Raw genomic sequence first — 20079 nt, 5'->3', positions numbered from 1 at the left:
ATTAGATACATAAGTTTTAGCATCTCCCTTTTCATTAGTCTTAGGCGTGCTACTCTCATCAAACAAATTTTCAGGAACAAGCCAAGCATAATTATTTTCTAGTGCATCATTCATCGCTAGGAGCTTACATGGTATTGGTGCTTTGATCTCCCCACCATCATTAATATTATTAGTGTACTTTATTCTATCCATATCCATCTTTTCAAGGAGACTAACAAAATTGGTATAAGAACCAAGCATATTAAATTTAGCAAAGACCTTTCTAGCCTCTCTTGCTATACCACCAAATTCTCTAAGAAGGGTTTCTAAAACAAAATCTTTCTTTTCCCCTTCTTCCATATCACCAAGTGTGAGAAACATGTGTTGGATTATAGGATTGAGATTAACAAATTTAGTTTCCAACATGCGAACTAAAGCAGCAGCAGCAATTTCATAAGTAGGGGCAAGGTCTACCAAGTGTCTATCCTCAAAATCGTCAATGGTACTAACATGGTTGAAAAATTCCTCTATATTATTTCTCCCAACTATAGACCCACTTCCTATCGGTATGTCTTTCGTGGTAAAATTAAAAGGAAACATGATGAATCAAGTAAAGTAAATGCAAGTAACTAATTTTTTTGTGTTTTTGATATAGCAAACAAGATAGCAAATAAAGTAAAACTAGCAACTAATTTTTTTGTATTTTGATTTAGTGCAGCAAACAAAGTAGTAAATAAAACTAAGCAAGACAAAAACAAAGTAAAGAGATTGGGAAGTTGAGACTCCCCTTGCAGCGTGTCTTGATCTCCCCGGCAACGGCGCCAGAAAAAGAGCTTGATGGCGTGTAACTCACACGTTCGTTGGGAACCCCAAGAGGAAGGTATGATGCGCACAACAGCAAGTTTTCCCTCAGAAAGAAACCAAGGTTTATCGAACCAGGAGGAGCCAAGAAGCACGTTGAAGGTTGATGGCGGCGGGATGTAGTGCGGCGCAACACCAGGGATTCCGGCGCCAACGTGGAACCTGCACAACACAACCAAAGTACTTTGCCCCAACGAAACAGTGAGGTTGTCAATCTCACCGGCTTGCTGTAACAAAGGATTAACCGTATTGTGTGGAAGATGATTGTTTGCAGAAAAACAAGAGAACAAAAGATGGCAAGAGATTGTATTTTAGTATAGAGAATTGGACCGGGGTCCACAGTTCACTAGAGGTGTCTCTCCCATAAAGATAAACAGCATGTTGGGTGAACAAATTACAGTTGGGCAATTGACAAATAAAGAGGGCATGACCATGCACATACATATTATGATGAGTATAGTGAGATTTAATTGGGCATTACGACAAAGTACATAGACCGCCATCCAGCATGCATCTATGCCTAAAAAGTCCACCTTCAGGTGATCATCCGAACCCCCTTCAGTATTAAGTTGCTAACAACAGACAATTGCATTAAGTATTGCGCGTAATGTAATCAGTAACTACATCCTTGAACATAGCACCAATGTTTTATCCCTAGTGGCAACAGCACATCCACAACCTTAGAACTTTCTGTCACTGTCCCAGATATCAATGGAGGTATGAACCCACTATCGAGCATAAATACTCCCTCTTGGAGTTACAAGCATCTACTTGGCCAGAGCATCTACGAGTAACAGAGAGCATGCAAGATCATAAATAACACATAGACATAACTTTGATAATCAACATAACAAGTATTCTCTATTCATCGGATCCCAACAAACGCAACATATAGAATTACAGATAGATGATCTTGATCATGTTAGGCAGCTCACAAGATCCGACAATTAAGCACAATGGGGAGAAGACAACCATCTAGCTACTGCTATGGATCCATAGTCCAGGGGTAGACTACTCACTCATCACTCCGGAGGCGACCATGGCGGCGTAGAGTCCTCCGGGAGATGAATCCCCTCTCCGGCAGGGTGCCGGAGGCGATCTCCTGGATCCCCCGAGATGGGATCGGCGGCGGCGGCGTCTCTGGAAGGTTTTCCGTATCGTGGCTCTCGGTACTGGGGGTTTCACGACGGAGGCTTTAAGTAGGCGGAAGGGCAGGTCAGGGGGCCACACGAGGGGCCCAGATGACAGGGCCGCGCGGCCAAGACCTCGGCCGCGCCGCCCTGTAGTCTGGCCGCCTCGTGGCCCCACTTCATCTCCTCTTCGGTCTTCTGGAAGCTTCGTGGCAAAATAGGACCCTGGGCGTTGATTTCGTCCAATTCCGAGAATATTTCTTTACTAGGATTTCTGAAACCAAAAACAGCAGAAAGAATCGGCACTTCGGCATCTTGTTAATAGGTTAGTTCCAGAAAATGCACGAATATGACATAAAGTGTGCATAAAACATGTAGATAACATCAATAATGTGGCATGGAACACAAGAAATTATCGATACGTCGGAGACGTATCAGGGCGCGCCACCTGGTCCATTTTCACCGTCGACCATCCGATTCACCTGAATCAAACGTCAACAACTTGTTTTGACCTAAAAAACCATATATATATGACCCCCCATGGTTTCCTCGATACTATGGTGGTGGAGATGGAAAACACATAAACAGAGATTGTACTGGCCACCGCCAGAGGAACATCGGAGGCGAATCACTGCCGGAATCTCCTTTGGTGGCCTCTCCCCCTTCACCAACACCTCCTCATCAATCTCCATGATGAGAGGGGAGTAGTCCACTCCCTCTACAATGGTTTTGTGGCGGTAACTTGATCCAATCTCTCTATGTATGATCATGGTTGAATTCCATATGATGTGCCTTGTATGTCTATGGATCTATTAATGTAATTCTTGTGGTGGATATTATGGTGTAAGATTATATTTGTTATCCATCTAAGATTGTGTTGGAATTCTTATGATTTGTCTTACTTCGGAGATGCTTCTATGATACATGTTATGATTTATATTCTTAATGCCTTGTTTATCTTGTCATGGGGTGCTTGACATCGCCAAGTGTAGGTAGATAGGAGAGATGTGATTTGTTTCACACAACACATAAATCGTTGCATCCATGTCTAAAAGTGTTTACCATATAGTAGTATGATGTATGTAGGTATTGGATGGCCAAGTAACAGATGGCATATGCATTGAGTGACACAAACATTGCAGCACCACATCCTTTATCTGGGGGTAAAAAGGGAGAAGTATGATGTGTGATGTGATAATAACCAATGCTTGGGTGACAACAACAACACAATGGATTATTTCTTTCACCTATGTGTTGACATATAGCCATCATAAGTATAACCATTAAAACATGACCATGTTGCATTAAAACATAACTATGTTGTAAATTTTTATTATCTATAACATGATCGCCACCATAGATTGAGAGGGTGTTGCGGTCAGAAACCCACCGGCGAGCAGCGACGGGCAACACAGTAGAGCCGGGAGGCTCCCAGGACTGTGGCTGGCCCTGGTCCCTCCGAGCGACGGCCCGCAAAGACTCGGCACGCACGTCCGATGCTGGTGCAAGGGCGTGCCACCTGACCTATACCTGGTCAGGAAGGTGATGGAGATGCCTCGCTTAGTTTCCTACATGGCATACACGTAAACATTAAATACGAGCCTCGATCGGCTCTCAGGTTGTCCTGTGAATCGGCTCAAAGAGCCGATCCACCCATGATTCACACGAGGTGTACGAATATATGGTGGTCCTGCTTGATCAATATAAAGCTAAAACGATCTACTATGATTTAGGGTTTTCACCACATAATCGGAACGTCCTACTCGTGATTGAGCCTGGCGGCCACGCACGGTGATCGTAAACCGTCCCTAGACAAGGCCTAAAAACCAACACGAGGTTGATCCCCGGAACATCCTGTCTAGGGCTAGCAAACTACACCCTACGCGCCACTGGATCCTTCAATCCGTTTGTAAGGCCTAACTATGCAGATATTAAAATAATCCTTGAAGAACAAGGAGCAATCATGACGGATCGGATCTACTAAATAATGATCAAGCGGGGTGCCGCCCCTACACCTAAGATAGGTGTAAGGGCGGCTAGATGTCTCAGGGTTGCACGACGATAGCATATGATATGATGAACAATGCTAACCCTAACACATCTAAGATAACTACGTTGCTCGCCATCAAAAAGGCTTCAGTACGAGCAACGCATGAACAGCGAATAAACTTGTACTGCCTAGATCGCAAGATGCGATCTAGGCAGCATGATGCTTACCCGGAAGAAACCCTCGAGACAAGGGAGTTGGCGATGCGCCTAGATTGGTTTGTGGTGAACGTGATTGTTGTTTATTTCATAAACCCTAGATACATATTTATAGTCCGTAGACTTTCTAACGTGGGAATAATCCCAACCGTGCACGAGCCAAACTCTAACTAACCGACACGTATCCTACTATATTACAGATACACGGGCAAACTAGCCCAAACTTTGCATATAAGGCCGATTCACATATATTCTTCCATGTATATTCTTCAAGCCCATCTTGATCGCGGCCCACCTCTAACTCGGTCAAATTCTGGTGATAACAGAGGGGGGATTGAGTGAACCCATGAACCCATGTCCATTGTTCCTATAAGAGAAAACCTTTGTCTTATCCTCTTGTGTGAAGAGGATTGGGACACTTTGCATTATTATTTTTGATGCACTTTATTTTCTTTTATCAAATCAACCTCCATCACTCAATTAAATTGTTTAGCGCATAATCAGTTAAAACTTGTGACAATTTAGTTGTAGGGAATATTAGATTTTCCTTCTTATTCCTGCGGATCGACACCCCACTTCCACATTTTGTATTGTACTACGATGATCCCCTGCATTTAGGGTTATCAAGGGTGCATGTGAGTATAATTTTTCATCTAGATGGAGACACATGTGTAGGCCAATTCAACTAGCGATACAAGACATACGTTGAAACACGATCTAACGCCTGCGGATCCAGGGATCCGGGATTTTGATCCCCGGGGGGACGCCATCATTGTCCTTTTTAATGCTTGGTTGGTTAGGGCATCTTCAGTAGGATGAGCCAAAATGGACCGGTCTTTGTTGGTTAGGGTATCTCCCGTGGGGCGACCCAAAATGGCGACCCATTTGGTCGGACCACGGACAGGTTTTGGGTACTGGTACGTTTAGGTTGTGGGATGCGTTCAAGGGCCCGACACATGTTGCCCTCCCCCGCCCCTTGTCAAGGATTGATGTTCTTCCTCTAATCGTGATGGGAAGTTAATGGTGGCGGGGTGTCGTCAAACACGTCGCCAGCTTCGCGCGCACCGGGGATGATTCTCACGCTCCCTGTTGATGGAAGGACATAATATTGTGGAATTGGTGGACGAGTAGGTACAGTAGTACTTATAGCTAGCTAGCGTCTCAGAAGAGAAGGATCGATACAGATTACAGCTAGCTACTGACAGAAGAGAAAAGATGGCGTCGGCGTCGGCGCACGTGGTGGTGATAGCCTTCCCCTTCTCCTCCCACACGGTGATGTTCTTGCGTTTGGCGCGCGCCCTAGCAGCCGCAGCGCCGGCAGCAACGTTCTCGTTCGTGTCAACCGCCAGCTCGCTCGCGCGGCTACGTACTGCCGGCGCGCTCCAGGGGAACTTACGCTTCGTGGAGGTCCGAGAGGGTGGAGCCACCGGCGAGATGGCTGCTGTTCAGCTCCTTTCCCGCGTGCTTCTCTTCATGGCTTCCGCTGAGGCCGGAGGGCTCAGTGATGCGCTGGAGGCGGCTCGAGTCTCCGCGGGGGGCGCCAGGGTGAGCTGCGTGGTAGCGGACGCGTTCATGTGGATGTCCGCGGACGCGGCCGCAGCAGTGGCGGCGCCGTGGGTGCCGGTCTGGACGGGCGGACCGAGCGCGCTCCTGGCGCACCTCCGTGCTGACGCGCTGCGACGCGACTTCGGTGAACAAGCAGACGCGAGCCGAGCAGACGAGCTGCTAACCTCGCACCTCGGCCTCGGTAGCTACCGCGTCCGGGACCTCCCCGACGGCATCGTCTCCGGCGACCCGAACTACCCGTTCCTCCAACTGCTCCGTCGCATCGAGCAGCAACTTCATCGCGCCTCCACCACAGTCGCCTTGAACACCTTCCCGGGTCTCGTCCCACAGGAGGTGATGGCCGGTCTCGCGGCCGAGCTCCCGAACTGCGTCCCCTTTGGCCCGTTCCACCTCCTCCCCGGCACGGAGGACAGCGCTGCCGCTGCCACGGACCCCAACGGATGCCTCGCCTGGCTCGACGGCCACCCGGCCCGCACCGTCGCGTACGTCAGCTTCGGGACGGTCGTCCTGGCAGGACCGGAGGAGCTGCGCGAGCTCGCGGCTGGGTTGGAGGCCGCCGGCGCGCCGTTCCTGTGGTCGCTGCGGGAGGAGTCCTGGCCGCATCTCCCGCCGGGGTTCATGGAGCACGGGGCCGGCCTCGTGGTGCCGTGGGTGCCTCAGGTGCAGGTGCTCGGGCACGCGTCGGTGGGTGCGTTCGTCACGCACGCCGGGTGGGCGTCAGTGCTAGAGGGCGTTTGCGCCGGCGTGCCCATGGCGTGCCGTCCCGTCCTGAGCGACCAGAGGACGAACGCGCGGTCGGTGCACCTGTGGGGGTTCGGCACGACGATCGACGAGCCGGTCACCCGCGCCGGTGTGGAGGCAGTGGTCTCCTCACTCCTGAACGCCGACGAAGGAGCGACGATGTGGGCGAGGATGCAAGAGCTGCGAGGAAAGGTGGCCAGCGCGTTCGCGCCTGGAGGCAGCAGCAGGAACAACTTTGACAAGTTTGTCAAGATGGTCTGTGCACTGTCACCGTGACCTCCGAGTTTCAACTTTCAACTCATTTCATTATATGCGCTTTAGTTATCGGAAAGTTGTTATCCTACACTACCTACGTTCTAATAAATAAGCTTTTTATTAACTAGCAAAAAAGTACCCGTGCATTGCAACAGGAAAAAAATAAGTCTACTTTACGAAAACCAGCTAGCCTTTCCACACCGTGCTACGCTGCAAGGTGTGCCGCCAGCTCGTCAGCTGGTTGAGCCAATCCACCTAGTACGCATGCCAGCCAGAACCCATAGTTTTTCTCATCATCAAAGTCATCGAATTTCCGCTAGAACGTCCAGTTCCACCCTTCTTGCTCTGCGCTAGCTTGCAACACCTTCGAAGCTTATGCATGCACTGGCGTTTCGCTCGATGAGCAACAACTCTAACTGATAATTCACGTGCATCAATATCTCGCGACGTTTTTCCAATGTTCGTCGTTCTTCTTCTCTTTATGACACCTCAATGTTACCATGCACGGGCAGACATCTGCGGCGGACAATCATGAGACGTAGAATCAGTAGCGGAGCTTCAAAAGAAACAATGGGTGGGCCAAGCCGAAGGAGATTTTTTTTCCGAAATCATACCATGTACTAGAAATTAGTCAATACTACTATATTGCTCTCATTGGTTAAAAAATTAGCAGAAAAACATATATTTCTATCGAATTGCTAACTAAGAAACTGGGGGAAGAAAGAAAACTACCAAGACATGCCGATTAGGGATGAGTAGAGATTCAATTCGGTGGCTGGCTGCAGCTGCTAGCGCGGCGTTGCCTGGCTGCCGGACCTCCGGTCAGTGGCGGCTCCAGGAATTGGAGATCGTGTATTCATTGCCAAAAAAAATCTCTCCAAGAAATTTAAGAACAAAAACAACCACTATATATAAGACACATAGCCACAATTTCAGTAGGACTATATTTTCAGTAGTACTATGACAATTGTTCAAGTAACAGTATATAATACTTAAGACCACAAATCCATAATAATTGTCAATACTACAGCAATAAATTTGCATTTAGGCAGTACCTTTTGACTCTTGGGTGAAGAATTGATGATATTACAGTATAACTTTGCATCTGTCTTCTTTGCTTTTGATGCTTTCTCCCACAATATAAATAGGCCACTGCTAGCAGCACCCTTCTTCTTCATCTACATAATAGAAAAATTAGTCAATTAAAAGCTTGCATATAAGAAATATTATCTACTAGTATAATCTAGGTGGTTACAGGAAAACCAGTCAATTACAGAAAAATAGGCTGGTATACAAAGCTTGCAAACAACTAATATAATGGTACATTGGTACTGCTATTGCTACTTGCTAGGTACAAGTATGCTAATCTGCTAGAGACCTGCAGACTACACTACTGCAGACGTCCTGGCAGAAATCTCCTAGATTAAAAAAAAAGAACCAAATAGGCAGGCATGCGATGGGAATCTTAAGAAAATAGAAATTTAGGGACCAGGGGAATAAGACAACACCTGCGAGTGGCTTCCTGGTCTGCACTCTGCAGCATGCTCCGATGCCGCTCGCTGCTTGCCGCTGCTCCGCCGTTTCCGCTGGTCGCCGGCTCGCCGCCACCGCCGCCCGCCTGCTGACTCCTGTGTGTGCGCTTGGTGCGACCGTGTGAGTGGATCGACCAGTTTGTGGTGTTGTGCCGTGCGACCGATGGAGGAGCATTCTCTAGTTGGGCTTCTGTGTGGGCTCTCAGCTATGGGCTTGCTAGTTGACTATATGTAAAAATAAAAAATCTGCTCAAATCCTTTGGTATTCACGTGAATACAGGGGCAGGGGCGGAGGGAGGGGGGCGAGCAGGGGCTAGACCCCCCCCCCCCCCATGGTTCGTCCCCCCCAAGGATTTACAGCGGGCCTTGGTAGTAGTATACGCCTATACATGCACTAATGACCATAGGTAATTAGTTGATTAGCCCAGTTTAATATTTTGAGCATGTTGTGCAGCAAACTACGAAGCCCAGAAGTCCATCTAAAAATGATTAGGCCATCGTGGCCTGGCCTCTAGTTCTGTTTTGGCCAGATAAATGGTTCCTATCCCCGATCATTAGATTGATCGATTGATCCAAGCCCACACCTGCGGCTCCCACGCTGCTTGCCTAGCAGTGCTAGGGCACCTGCGGCTGCCGCTGCCGCCGCCCCCCGATGAGTAGACCGTTGACGACGAGGATCCATGAGCAGCCATGAGTCTACGATCGGGAATATGGACATGGTCGCCGCCTCGCCAGTGCTAAGACGTCCGCAGCATGCTACGAGACTATATCCGTAAGTATTTGATGTACACGGTATACATAAGCTAGCTACTGCTGAGTCTTTCTGATAAATTAAATATACTAGTTTGATGAATTAGTGCACTTTCATATGAAACTACAATTGTATTAGCTGGAGGTGTCTTCATTTCAATTTAATTTTGTGAGGGCATCTCAATTTTCTTATCCCTCAAAGATGAACTGAAAGATACCTGCTTGCAGATAAACATAGCATTCCTAATTCAGTAACCTGATCCCAACCGTGGTGGTGGTGCACTATAAATTTAAGCTACTTATAGAAATACAGATTTCTTTGTGTCGCCATACATATATTGTTATACTTTCATATGAATTTAATCTTGGGAATGGCTTGTTCTGCTACCCTTATGCAACATTGGGCGCCAAAGGGAACTCAGGGGCTCTTTCATAGTGAGGTCAAATTTCTCAATATAGCGCTATAGATTTTCAGAAATATAGAATCGTGGAAGGTGAGCGTAGTCTTTCGTGTATATCAAAGACAAGTTCCTAAAAAAATCGCCTTGTGAGGTTATTATTTTTTTCGCCCCTCCCTATGTTCAAATCCTGGCTCCGCCCCTGTACAGGGGAATACCCCCAGCGCCGCCAATGCCTCCGGTCGATGCCCGGCAACGCTGCTGTCTGCTAGGTGGCTCTTTCTCCACAGCTCGCCCTCCTGTTCTCGTAGGTTTATAGGTAGATTTCTAAACCTAGCGACTAGCGTGCGGCGCCATGGCCGCGAAATGCAAAACGGCCAAACACACGACGAACTGACGAAGGAATGGAGAGGGTTCAACAAGGAATCGGTTCTAATGGGCTGGGCCACTGCTACATAACCGTACATTCTTTTTCCACGAAAATCTTGGACGGGCCACGGCCCAGTTCGGCCCTAACGTTGCTCCGCCAGTGCGTAGAATGTCGGCGGGATGCCGTTGGCCGTGAAGGTGACAAGTCAAGTTAAGTAACATTCACATGTCACAGCAAAAATCATTTGAAACACTCCCATCTTGTGAAGCTGCAAACAAAACCCAAAATATGGTTGCACCATTGCCATCTTGTGGAACGGTAAACACTAACATATCACCGCAACTCTAAAAATATGAAGAAAAAAATTAGTACATATCGATTAGCAGAGAAAAAAGTTTAGCATATATGTAGTGCCTGATTACTTTAGTACCTTTCATCTTTCATAGCGCTAGATGGTTGAATTGGAGAATAAAGTGGGCGTTCCATTTTTTTTCTGTCCAGCCAAGTTGTAACGGCCCCGGGTACTACCCTGCTAGATTTGCTTGTTATTTTTCTTTTATGCATCATGATGGTATATGCATTATATCATCCATGTTTTTATCAAACAAAATTATTTATAAACCCTACTTATTTTGTTTCTTCCTCTCATAAGGTTTTTATATTAAAGCCTCCCTTTATCTTTTCTTTTTCCACAAACCCCAAAGTCCAAAACTATAAAATAAATAAATCTACTTCAAGTTTGAAAATAAAATTCTTGTGCTGGTTTGGTTTTCAAACCAGTTTTTTAAAATTAAAAGGGGAAAACCCTATCTAACCTAATATAACCCAACTGGCCCCTTATCCTTTCCAACCCGGAGGCCTCTTCTCCATCTTTTCAGCCCAACGTGACGGCCCAAGCAACCAGCCCACCTCCTTGCACGTACCCCTTTACCACGCTCTCCTCCCTTCTTTTGCTTCGGTCGTCTTCTCCAGGAAGGAGCACGAGAGAGGCGTGAGCCTCTCATGGCCAACGTCACCTTCCACCACCATCTCTTTTCCCCTCCCATAAATTCCTACCGATGCAAGCCCTGGAGACCCTAGGGTCCCTCCTCTCCTCCCCTCTCACGCCGCCGCCATCTACCCTCTTTGTTTTTCCCTTTATGTGAACCATCTGAGCACCACCGGACCTCCCCTCGCAAGGCGCCCCACCATCTCCGTTCCCCCAAGCCACCAGTACACGCGCCTCACCTTCCTCTTTCTCCTGGTGTCTTCAATCGAGCCGGGGGCGTCCCAATTCATCGCCACGGTCTCCGTCTTCATCTCCGACGCCGGTGAAAGTCACTGGTTCTCTGAGCGGTGGAATCAGACCACCGATGTCTCCTCTCCGTCCTGGACTGCTTCACGGAGACGTACACGCCAAGTTCTGCTCGGGCTCGTCCACGTCTTCTTCGTCTACCCCCGGCCACCGTCTCCGGCAACTCCCCGTCGCCACCTCCACCTCGTCGAGCACCCCTGGGTGAGCACCACACTTTTCCCCCTCCCCTGCATGCCTCAACATCTCTGCATCATCCAACGGGAGAACGAGATCGATTTGAAAACAAAAACAAAAACAGTCCATCTCAGCACGAGCTTCTTGTTTCTCTAGATGCACTACATCACCAGCTATCTACTGGTTTTTGAATCACCCAAAACGGAGCAGTAACGACGACGCCATCTTCTTCCAAAGTCGGCTCCAGAAATAGATGGTTTCCAATTTTCAGTTTTGATGTTTCGTCGGCCCGAATTCCGGCGACTCTGTCCACCGTTTCCATCCTTGTTGATCCCATTCGAATCTTGGAACTCCCGTCTTGCTCAACCTCTTTCGTATCATTCAAAAACATGCTTAGTTTCGCTGCTGTCGTCGCTTTAAAATCCGTGCACTTTCGCTATCTACAGGAACTCGCGCTGTCACATTTTCAGTTCGTAGTGTATTTTTTTCAGTTTGCGTTTTTTCAGTCTCTGCTAGAGATGCTCTAAGCTAAACGTTACCTTGTATGCAACCTGCTTTGTAACAGACTCGTTCTCCCTCCGCGCAGGCCTGGGTTCGAATCCCCTGGGCATGCGATAAACCCACCTTTTTTTATTCTTTCCATGCTGGATGCTTGGCTGCAGGGACTCCTTGTCAGCGCATGTGGCTAGTTTCATCTCGGTGCAAAACGTTTTCCCTTCCATTTCAAAACTCAATTTCAGCAAGTTACAAACAGATGGTTTTCGAATTGTTTCATATTTGCACTTTTACAAATCCAAATCAAACAAACTTTATGTTCATTCTGATCAGAAAAATATGAGGTACATGGTTATACCATCCATTCATCTGTTTGCATCTCGCATCATGTCGCACGTTAATAGTCTTTTTTTTGCGATTAAAAAAAAGACTATTCCCTGATAGTCGTGCACGTTGCTTTGTAACAGACTCGTATCTGTAGCACACTGGCTACCTCCCTGATCTTCCTCCGCGCAGGCCTCAGTTCGAATCCCCTGGGCATGGGATAAACTCACCTTTTTTCATTCTTTCCACGCTGGATGCTTTGCTGCATGGACTCTTTGTCAGCGCCTGTGGCTAGTTTCATCTCGGTGCAAAACGTTTTCCCTTCGATTTCAAAACTCAATTGCAGCAAGTTACAACCAGATGGTTTCCGAATTGTTTCATATTTGCACTTTCACAAATCCAAATCAAACAAACTTTATGTCCATTCTGATCAGAAAAACATGAGGTATATGGTTATGCCATCCATTCATCTGTTTGCATCTCGCATCATGTCGCACGTTGATAGTCGTGCATGTTCACCTAATATATACCTGAAGTATTTCGGACACCGACTAGGGTTTTCCGTTTAATTTTGAAGTAGCTCACCTTTGCCATGCTCATGCCATGATAATCACCCATTAACTTTGTCGGTAGTAATACATCTCCAACCTTAATTTGTTTGTTTGGGGTCTCGACCCCGCATAATTTGGATAAGGTGCATCGCATCATCGTTGCCATGTCATGCATATCATTTTAATCATGCTGGATCTTATTTATCCGTAGTAGTAAGACTTGCATACGTTGTGTGTTTCAGCATTTGCTTCTTTCCGGATATGATCGCGAAGTGGTGTGGTGAGATACGATAAGTTCTCCGGATGTTCCTCGGCAAGCTTTAACAGGCAAGTATTTCCTAAACTCATGTCTCTGCAGGAGTCGCTCACCTATTTTATTTTGCCTTCTCCTTTATGCTATCCTTGAGTTGCGTTCTTGTCACGTGTCCCTTGCACTTGTTACCTCAAGCAGCCTATATTGCCTCCACCAACCTCCTACAGCTATTTTTCGGTTATCGGGTCTGCCTTGCGAGTCGTAGTGCATGCTAGTGCTGTTTATATCTCGTTATCGTTATAGCTATCTTATCGGGTTATCTGTTGGGGATCATGACACATGGTTTATGGATATATCCGTTGAGGGTATCATGGTTACTTGTTAATAGTTGTTAGCGGAGGCATCGGTGGGTCAGCTGATCGTTTTGTGACGGCTCACTTGTATTTCCTAAATTTCTTAGGGCCCCGAATTCTTGTTATCTGTTCCGAGACTGAGCGCTCTAACCACACGTGGGTATGCCTATGGGTCTCCCCTCGACCACTGCCAGAATCTACAACTTTGTCCAGTGGCCACAACTAGTTTATATGTTTTCCTTTGGTTATTGCGTGCATGCCAGCTTGTTACTTATTTTACTTTGGGAAGCCCCTGGGTGCCTTGTATCCCTTGTTTCTGGTATGCACGTATAGGATGCGGTATGTTCGTTCATCGATGCTAAAGCGGTTCATTCGCCCCAGTGTGTGTTCTGACCCTCGGAAGCCGTAGGCGCAAACAGCTAGGACCGTCTCGGAGATTCGATCGGACTTCGATTCGGGTTCAACTTAGTTAGGTGGCTTCCTGGTTGTTTCAATACTTATCGATAAGCCGTGTTCGCAGTTATGGACGACTTGGATCTGTATGACTCGACCATAGACAACTTACACCTGTTGTTTCAATACTAATAACTTGCGTAGTAAGTTAGCACCACTTCAATAATAACTGGTTAAAACTTGTCAATTGTGTGAGTGCCCTTGTAAGTACTTCCTTGCGAGGGGGGAACACATCAGTTGAGTTATGTTTGCAGAGTATAGAACTGTAAGCTTATGCGCTCTCTCATCTTCTCTGATTAGACGATTCTTGTAGAGTGCCTCTATAGGTTTTTAGTGCTTGCGCGCTACCCCTTAACCCCACCATATTGCCTATGACGTTCCTCTTGCGTCCTCTAAGTCCCCTGCGTGCCTCAAGTACAAAGGACGACTGGTTGACGAATGCCTATACGTCTTGAAGTCTTGTTAAGTACGAACCCGTACTTATTGTTGCTTCTTTGGGACATAACCGGGCAGGTATGAAGTTATGTTCGATGAAGATGACGCTAGCAAGGTTACCCTTCCGGCTTGGCTTGGGCAGGGTTATGGACGCTAGTGGTTATCTTCAGGACTCTTAGTCCAATTTGTATCTTGTCCGTACTCGGACATATTTGATCTTCGACGGATTCGCTGGGATCCGCATGGTACCGGTTCCGGGACGTCACACAAGCCCTCTATGACTATTATTGTTGAAAGTCCACTCTTCCGCAAACAACAATTTTTCACAAAAATTCAGCACATACGTATATAGCTCATAACATTTTTTGCCACACTTCCGCGACACGGTCATCACAGTCTGGCTTGTGCTGCAAATGCTACAAAAGAGATGCAAATCGTCAGTCAAATGTATCTAATATATACGAACTCCAGGGCTTCCTAGTCTGATATACTAAAACCACGAAGCACCACGAAGAGTGATTACTGAAACCAACATCATACAAATTCGATGAATAAGCATGTGGAATTTAAATCTTGTACGGTGATAACCACAACATACATCGTTTATGATGGTAAGTGAATGCTTAAATAGTCATCTTTCTCCCACCAAGTAATGAGCCATCTACTTTTGGCACAACAGTGGAGCTCATTCCCCCTTCCCTCTCTCTCCTCTCTTATCCAGTTGAGAGTCTCCCACCTTCCCCCGGCTCCTCTCTCCCCTCTCCGGCGGCTTGGCCGGCCGGAGTAGGCGGGAGAGAGGAGGCCGGCCTGTATTTAGTAGCAGTAGGGTTTCTAGTTGTAGGGTTTGGGCTTCATCCCAGTCTGGCGAGATGCCGGTGGAGGCTTGTCGGTCATGGCGCGTGGGCGGCGCATGGCGGCAGGAGGAGAAGCTGTTCCTGCTTGTGGAGCTTCAGAGGATGAAGCGGGCGAGCAGGGGAGCAGATCTTCCCTCCACAAGAGTCAATAAAGCCCAAGTTTGTGCCAAGCTCGAGATATGTCTGCCTGTATCTTCCCCTTCTCTGGCCGGCCGCGGTGGCGAGGGGAAAAGGGGTGTTGATGCAGATCCAGATGCTCAAGCTTGGTGGCAAGGGGGAGTTACGATGCTTCGTTGGCGGAAGCTTCCAAGCGACGGCGAGATGCGTCGCCGCTATCTTTGGCCAAGGGGGCCGCTCCGAGCCTCTAGAGCTCCGGCTCAAAGGTTTCTTCTACCTCCTAATACGGAGGATCTTGGACTTCAGCGCGGCACATCAACGCCGGCTCCAGATCAAGTGGTTTCGTCCCCTATCTGGATCAGGTGGCCGCTGCCTCGAGGTCAACCATGGCATCGGTGGAGGAGGACCGGATCGCGTTTTTTCTGATCTTCGAGGTCCTCTTAGAAAAAACAAGGACTACGTTGTAATTTCAGTTCTTTTTCTGTTCCTTGATGTAATTTCATCCCACCGCTATAAATGAAGCTTCTAGGGCCTTTTGGCCCTACCCCTGTTCAAAAAAATCTACTTTTGGCACAGTTCAACGCATGTAGAGGATTTTTTTAAAAAAAATAGGAGGCAAAAGCTTTGCCTCATCTCGTTAATTAAGAAGAATATTGCCCAGTTTATTAGCGGAAAACCGGGCAAAAACCGTCACAAGTACCTCGCCAGCCGTCAAGAAACGACTGCAGCGAGGGCATACCTGGCCAACCTGGCTAACAACATGAACCACACACACACCATACCATGGCGCGGGCCCACCCCTGGCCGCGCCGCCATGTGGTGAGGGCACCCTGGGGCCCCTCCGAGGCCGTCCTTCCACCTATATATTCTCCCAGATGCGAAAACCCTAGGGAGATCAGTCATATTCCACTAAGGGTTTCGCAGCGCCGCCGCCATCGACGACAAGTTTCGGGGGACATAATCTCTGTTCCGGCACGCCGCCGGGACGGGGAATTGCCCCCGGGGTCATCTCCATCGACTCCATCGCCATCTTCATCGACGTGCTGTCTCCCATGATGCGGAGGGAGTAGTTCTCCCCCGAGGCTGAGGGCTCTACCGGTAGCTATGTGGTTCATCTCTCTCTCCCATGGTGTGATCTTTATGTGATCATGAGCTTTGTAATCTAGTTGAATATGTAGATGTTGCTCTTGTCTATTATGCACTCTAGAGGTTACTTTAATATGAACTCCGGAGTTACTCTCCATGGTGTTATGGTGACAGTGTGCGCATCGTGTGTGATTCATTGATGACGTTGTGGAGCTTGTTTACTCCGGCTTGAGGTGTGCTTTTGCAGCCCTACACAATGAATGGTGTTTTTTATCCAACAAGATAGTGTTTGAGAGTAGTATTTATTTATTCAGTTATGAGATCATTGTTGAGAGTGTCCACTAGTGAAAGTATGATCCCTAGGCCTTGTTTCTAAGCATTGAAACACCATTTCCAACAAGTTCTGCTACATGTTTGCTTTCTGCCATTTTTATTTCAGATTGCAATTACTACTTATAATCATCCATATTACTTGTGTTTCACTATCTCTTCGCTGGACTAGTGCACCTATACATCTGACAAGTGTATTAGGTGTGTTGGGGACACAAGAGACTTCTTGTATCTTAATTGCAGGGTTGCTTGAGAGGGATATCTTTGACCTCTACCTCCCTGATTTCGATAAACCTTGGGTGATTCACTTAAGTTAAACTTGCTGCTGTTCTACAAACCTATGCTCTTGGAGGCCCAACACTGTCTACAGGAATAGAAGCGTGCGTAGACATCACGCTATTTTCTGGCGCCGTTGTCGGGGAGGTAAGGTAAAAGGTATTCACATCCTCCGACTACTAAGATATTTCCTAGCACTGTTGCCGGTGTGTGAGCGCTCGAAGTTATTTCCTTTAGATTCTGCAATTGCATCTTTTTGTTTCTTGTTTTTATTTTTCACTAGTTAGGCATAATGGAAAACAACAAAAAAATTAGTGAGCCTTTTAATCTTTTTCCTGAGTTAAGACATGGATTGTTTGATGCAAAAATTAAAAAACCTATGGAACCTTATTTGCATGCTAGTAGCAATGTTATTAGTATGAACACAGTTACTGCTAATGCTATGGAAAAGTCTAAGCTTGGGGAAGCTAGTTTATATAAAAATAATCTTTTTTGGTCCTCGGCTTTGGAAGAAGTATTTTGCCTTGATAATGCTTTGTCTCCAATATGTGGTGATTCGAATGATGCTTGTGATATTCCAAATCCACCTACTGAAAGTATTCCCTTCAAGATACCTACGAAAATTGTTGAACTTGCTATGAATAATTGCTATTTTGGAGATGGGACTGTCCATCCTAGTGATCATTTACTCTTTATACATGAATTATGCGAGTTGTTCGAGAGTGCAGGTATTTCAAAGGACCAAGTTAAGAGGAAGCTATTCTCTATATCTCTGAAGGGCAGAGCTGCAGAATGGTATAAGATGCTGAAGAATGGTCGATCTATTGGTTGGGAGGAAATTGTACCTCTCTTTTATTCTAAATTTTATCCTCCTCATGAAGTGCATGTTGATAGGAATTACATTTATAACTGTTATCCTCGTGATGGAGAGAGTATTTCCCAAGCATGGGGGAGATTGAAGTCACTAATGCTCAAATGTCCCATTCATGAGCTCCCCCGTAATGTTATTATTAATAATTTTTACGCAAGGCTTTCAGGACACCACAAGGACTGTCTAGATGCCTGTTTGGAGGGATCTTTCACAAGCAAGGAGGTTGAAGCTAGATGGGATCTTCTTGAAAGAATTCAAAGCAATACTGAAGATTGGGATAACGACAAAGGTAAAGAATCAGGTATAAACTACTAGTATGATTGCATTAAGTCTTTCGCTCAAACTGCTGATTTTCAAGAGCTTAGTGTAAATATGGTCTTGATCCTCAAATTATGGTCGATTGCTATAGAGCCTTTGCTTCTCATATTAATGTTCCTAAAGAAAATTGGTACATGTATCATGAACCTTTTAAAGACATTAGCATGAAGGATGAAACTGTTATTAATGATTGCAATGAACATGCTCAAACTTCTGAAAATGCTATTTCCTATAAGCATGTTAATTTTTGTGGAGTTCATAGACCTTGTGAAAAGAATAAAATTGAAGAAGAATATTGTATCCATCACAGGAATGAAAAAACTAGAAAGTGGTCTAGGGCTCTAGATGATCTTGGTGAAAAAGTTTGTGCCCTCTATCCTTTTATTTGTGAACTTTGCCATAGAGTGGGTCATTTTAATTTTCAATGCTCCTCCAATGATAATTCGAACCTCATGAGTGTTGCAAATTTGTATTGTGATGGTGAAATCACTTCTAATCAGCATGATGAACTTACATTATTTTTGGAGTGTGAAGAGTTATTGAGAAAAACTTCTTTGGTGGATATGAGTGCTCTTGATACTAATAGTGTCCTGCAAGGGTTTCTTTCTTATTGCATTGATAATTGCCACACAAATACTTAGATACAAAATATTTTAGAAGATGACACTTTGCCAAAATATGATAGGACCGCTGTGTGTTTTGAACTCATTAATGAAAAGGAAGAATCCTCCCAAGTTTTTTCTATTGTTTCTGGAAATAAATCAGGTTATGTGGAGAAGCCTTCAAGCCTCTTCCTCCTAAAGAAGGGAACGAGGAGAAGGAAAAGAAGAAGAAGAAGGGAACGAAGAAGAAGAAGAAGCAGAGGGGGAATAAAAAGAAAGAGGTAACGGCATATCCTCGTGTGTATGAGATAACGATAGGTAACCGTAAGTATGTTGCTCCTAATGATTATTATGATTATGAATCTGAGTACAATGATATTCCTATGCCCTTTACCTACATGTTTTGTTCACACTTTATATCGTTTTTATGCGTTTTCCGGAACTAACCTATTGACGAGATGCCGAAGGGCCAGTTGTTGTTTTCTGCTATTTTTGGTTTCAGAAATCCTACAAAGGAAATATTCTCGGAATCGGACGAAATTAATTCCCACGATCTTATTTTGCCCGGAAGCTTCCAGAGCACCGAAGAGGGGCCAGAGGGGAGCCAGGGGGCCCCACCTCACAGGGCGGCGCAGCCAAGGGGGGGCGCGCCCCCTACTGTGTGGGTCCCCCGTGGCCCCTCCGACTCCGCCTCTTCGCCTATTTAGGCCTCCCTGACCTAAATCCTCGACCCAGTTCGACGAAACCCGAGAAAACCTTCCAGAGCCGCCGCCATTGCGAAACTCCAATTCGGGGGACAGAAGTCTCTGTTCCGACACCCTGCCGGGACGGGGAATTGCCCCCGGAGTCATCTCCACCGCCGTCTCCACCGCCATCTTCACCGCCATCGCTGTCTCCACGATGAGGAGGGAGTAATCCACCCCCGGGGCTGAGGGCTCCGCTGTAGCTATGTGGTTCATCTCTCTCTTTATGTGATCTAGTTGAATATCATCTATGTTCTACTCTAGTGATGTTATTAAAGTAGTCTATTCCTCCTCCACGGTGTAATGGTGACAGTGTGTGCATCGTGTAGTACTTGGTGTAGGTTATGATTGTAATCTCTTGTAGATTATGAAGTTAATTATTGCTATGATAGTATTGATGTGATCTATGCCTCCTTCATAGTGTGATGGTGACAGTGTGCATGCTATGTTAGTACTTGGTTTAGTTATGTTGATCTATCGTGCACTCTAAGGTTATTTAAACATGAATATCGAATATTGTGGAGCTTGTTAACTCCGGCATTGAGGGTTCGTGTAATCCTACACAATTAGTGGTGTTCATCATCCGACAAGAGAGTGTAGAGTGGTTCTATTATGTGATCATTGTTGAGAGTGTCCACTAGTGAAAGCAGGATCCCTAGGCCTTGCTTCCAAGCATCGAATCTCCATTTGTTTACTGTTTTGTTGCATGTTTACTCGCTGCCATATTTTATTCAGATTGCTATTGTCACTCATATACATTCAT

The 20079-nt window shown here is 46.3% G+C and overlaps 1 protein-coding gene across 1 annotated transcript; it reads left to right on the top strand.

Moving 5' to 3' along the window:
• The first annotated feature begins 5245 nt into the window (after positions 1–5245).
• On the top strand, positions 5246–6861 carry LOC127311709 (anthocyanidin 3-O-glucosyltransferase-like). The gene has a single exon (XM_051342168.2). It carries the CDS (start codon positions 5391–5393, stop codon positions 6756–6758), a length of 1368 nt encoding a protein of 455 aa, XP_051198128.1. The 5' UTR covers positions 5246–5390; the 3' UTR covers positions 6759–6861.
• Positions 6862–20079: the final 13218 nt, after the last annotated feature.

The sequence above is a fragment of the Lolium perenne genome, chromosome 7 (assembly GCF_019359855.2).
Source record: "Lolium perenne isolate Kyuss_39 chromosome 7, Kyuss_2.0, whole genome shotgun sequence".
Classification (NCBI taxonomy): Eukaryota; Viridiplantae; Streptophyta; class Magnoliopsida; order Poales; family Poaceae; genus Lolium; species Lolium perenne.
Note: the sequence above shows the minus strand (reverse complement) of the source record. Positions and strands in the feature narration are given on the sequence as shown.

What these genes read in the sequence shown, in the direction of transcription:
- LOC127311709 (XM_051342168.2), top strand. Translation starts at nt 5,391, where the DNA reads ATGGCGTCGGCGTCGGCGCACGTGGTGGTGATAGCCTTCCCCTTCTCC.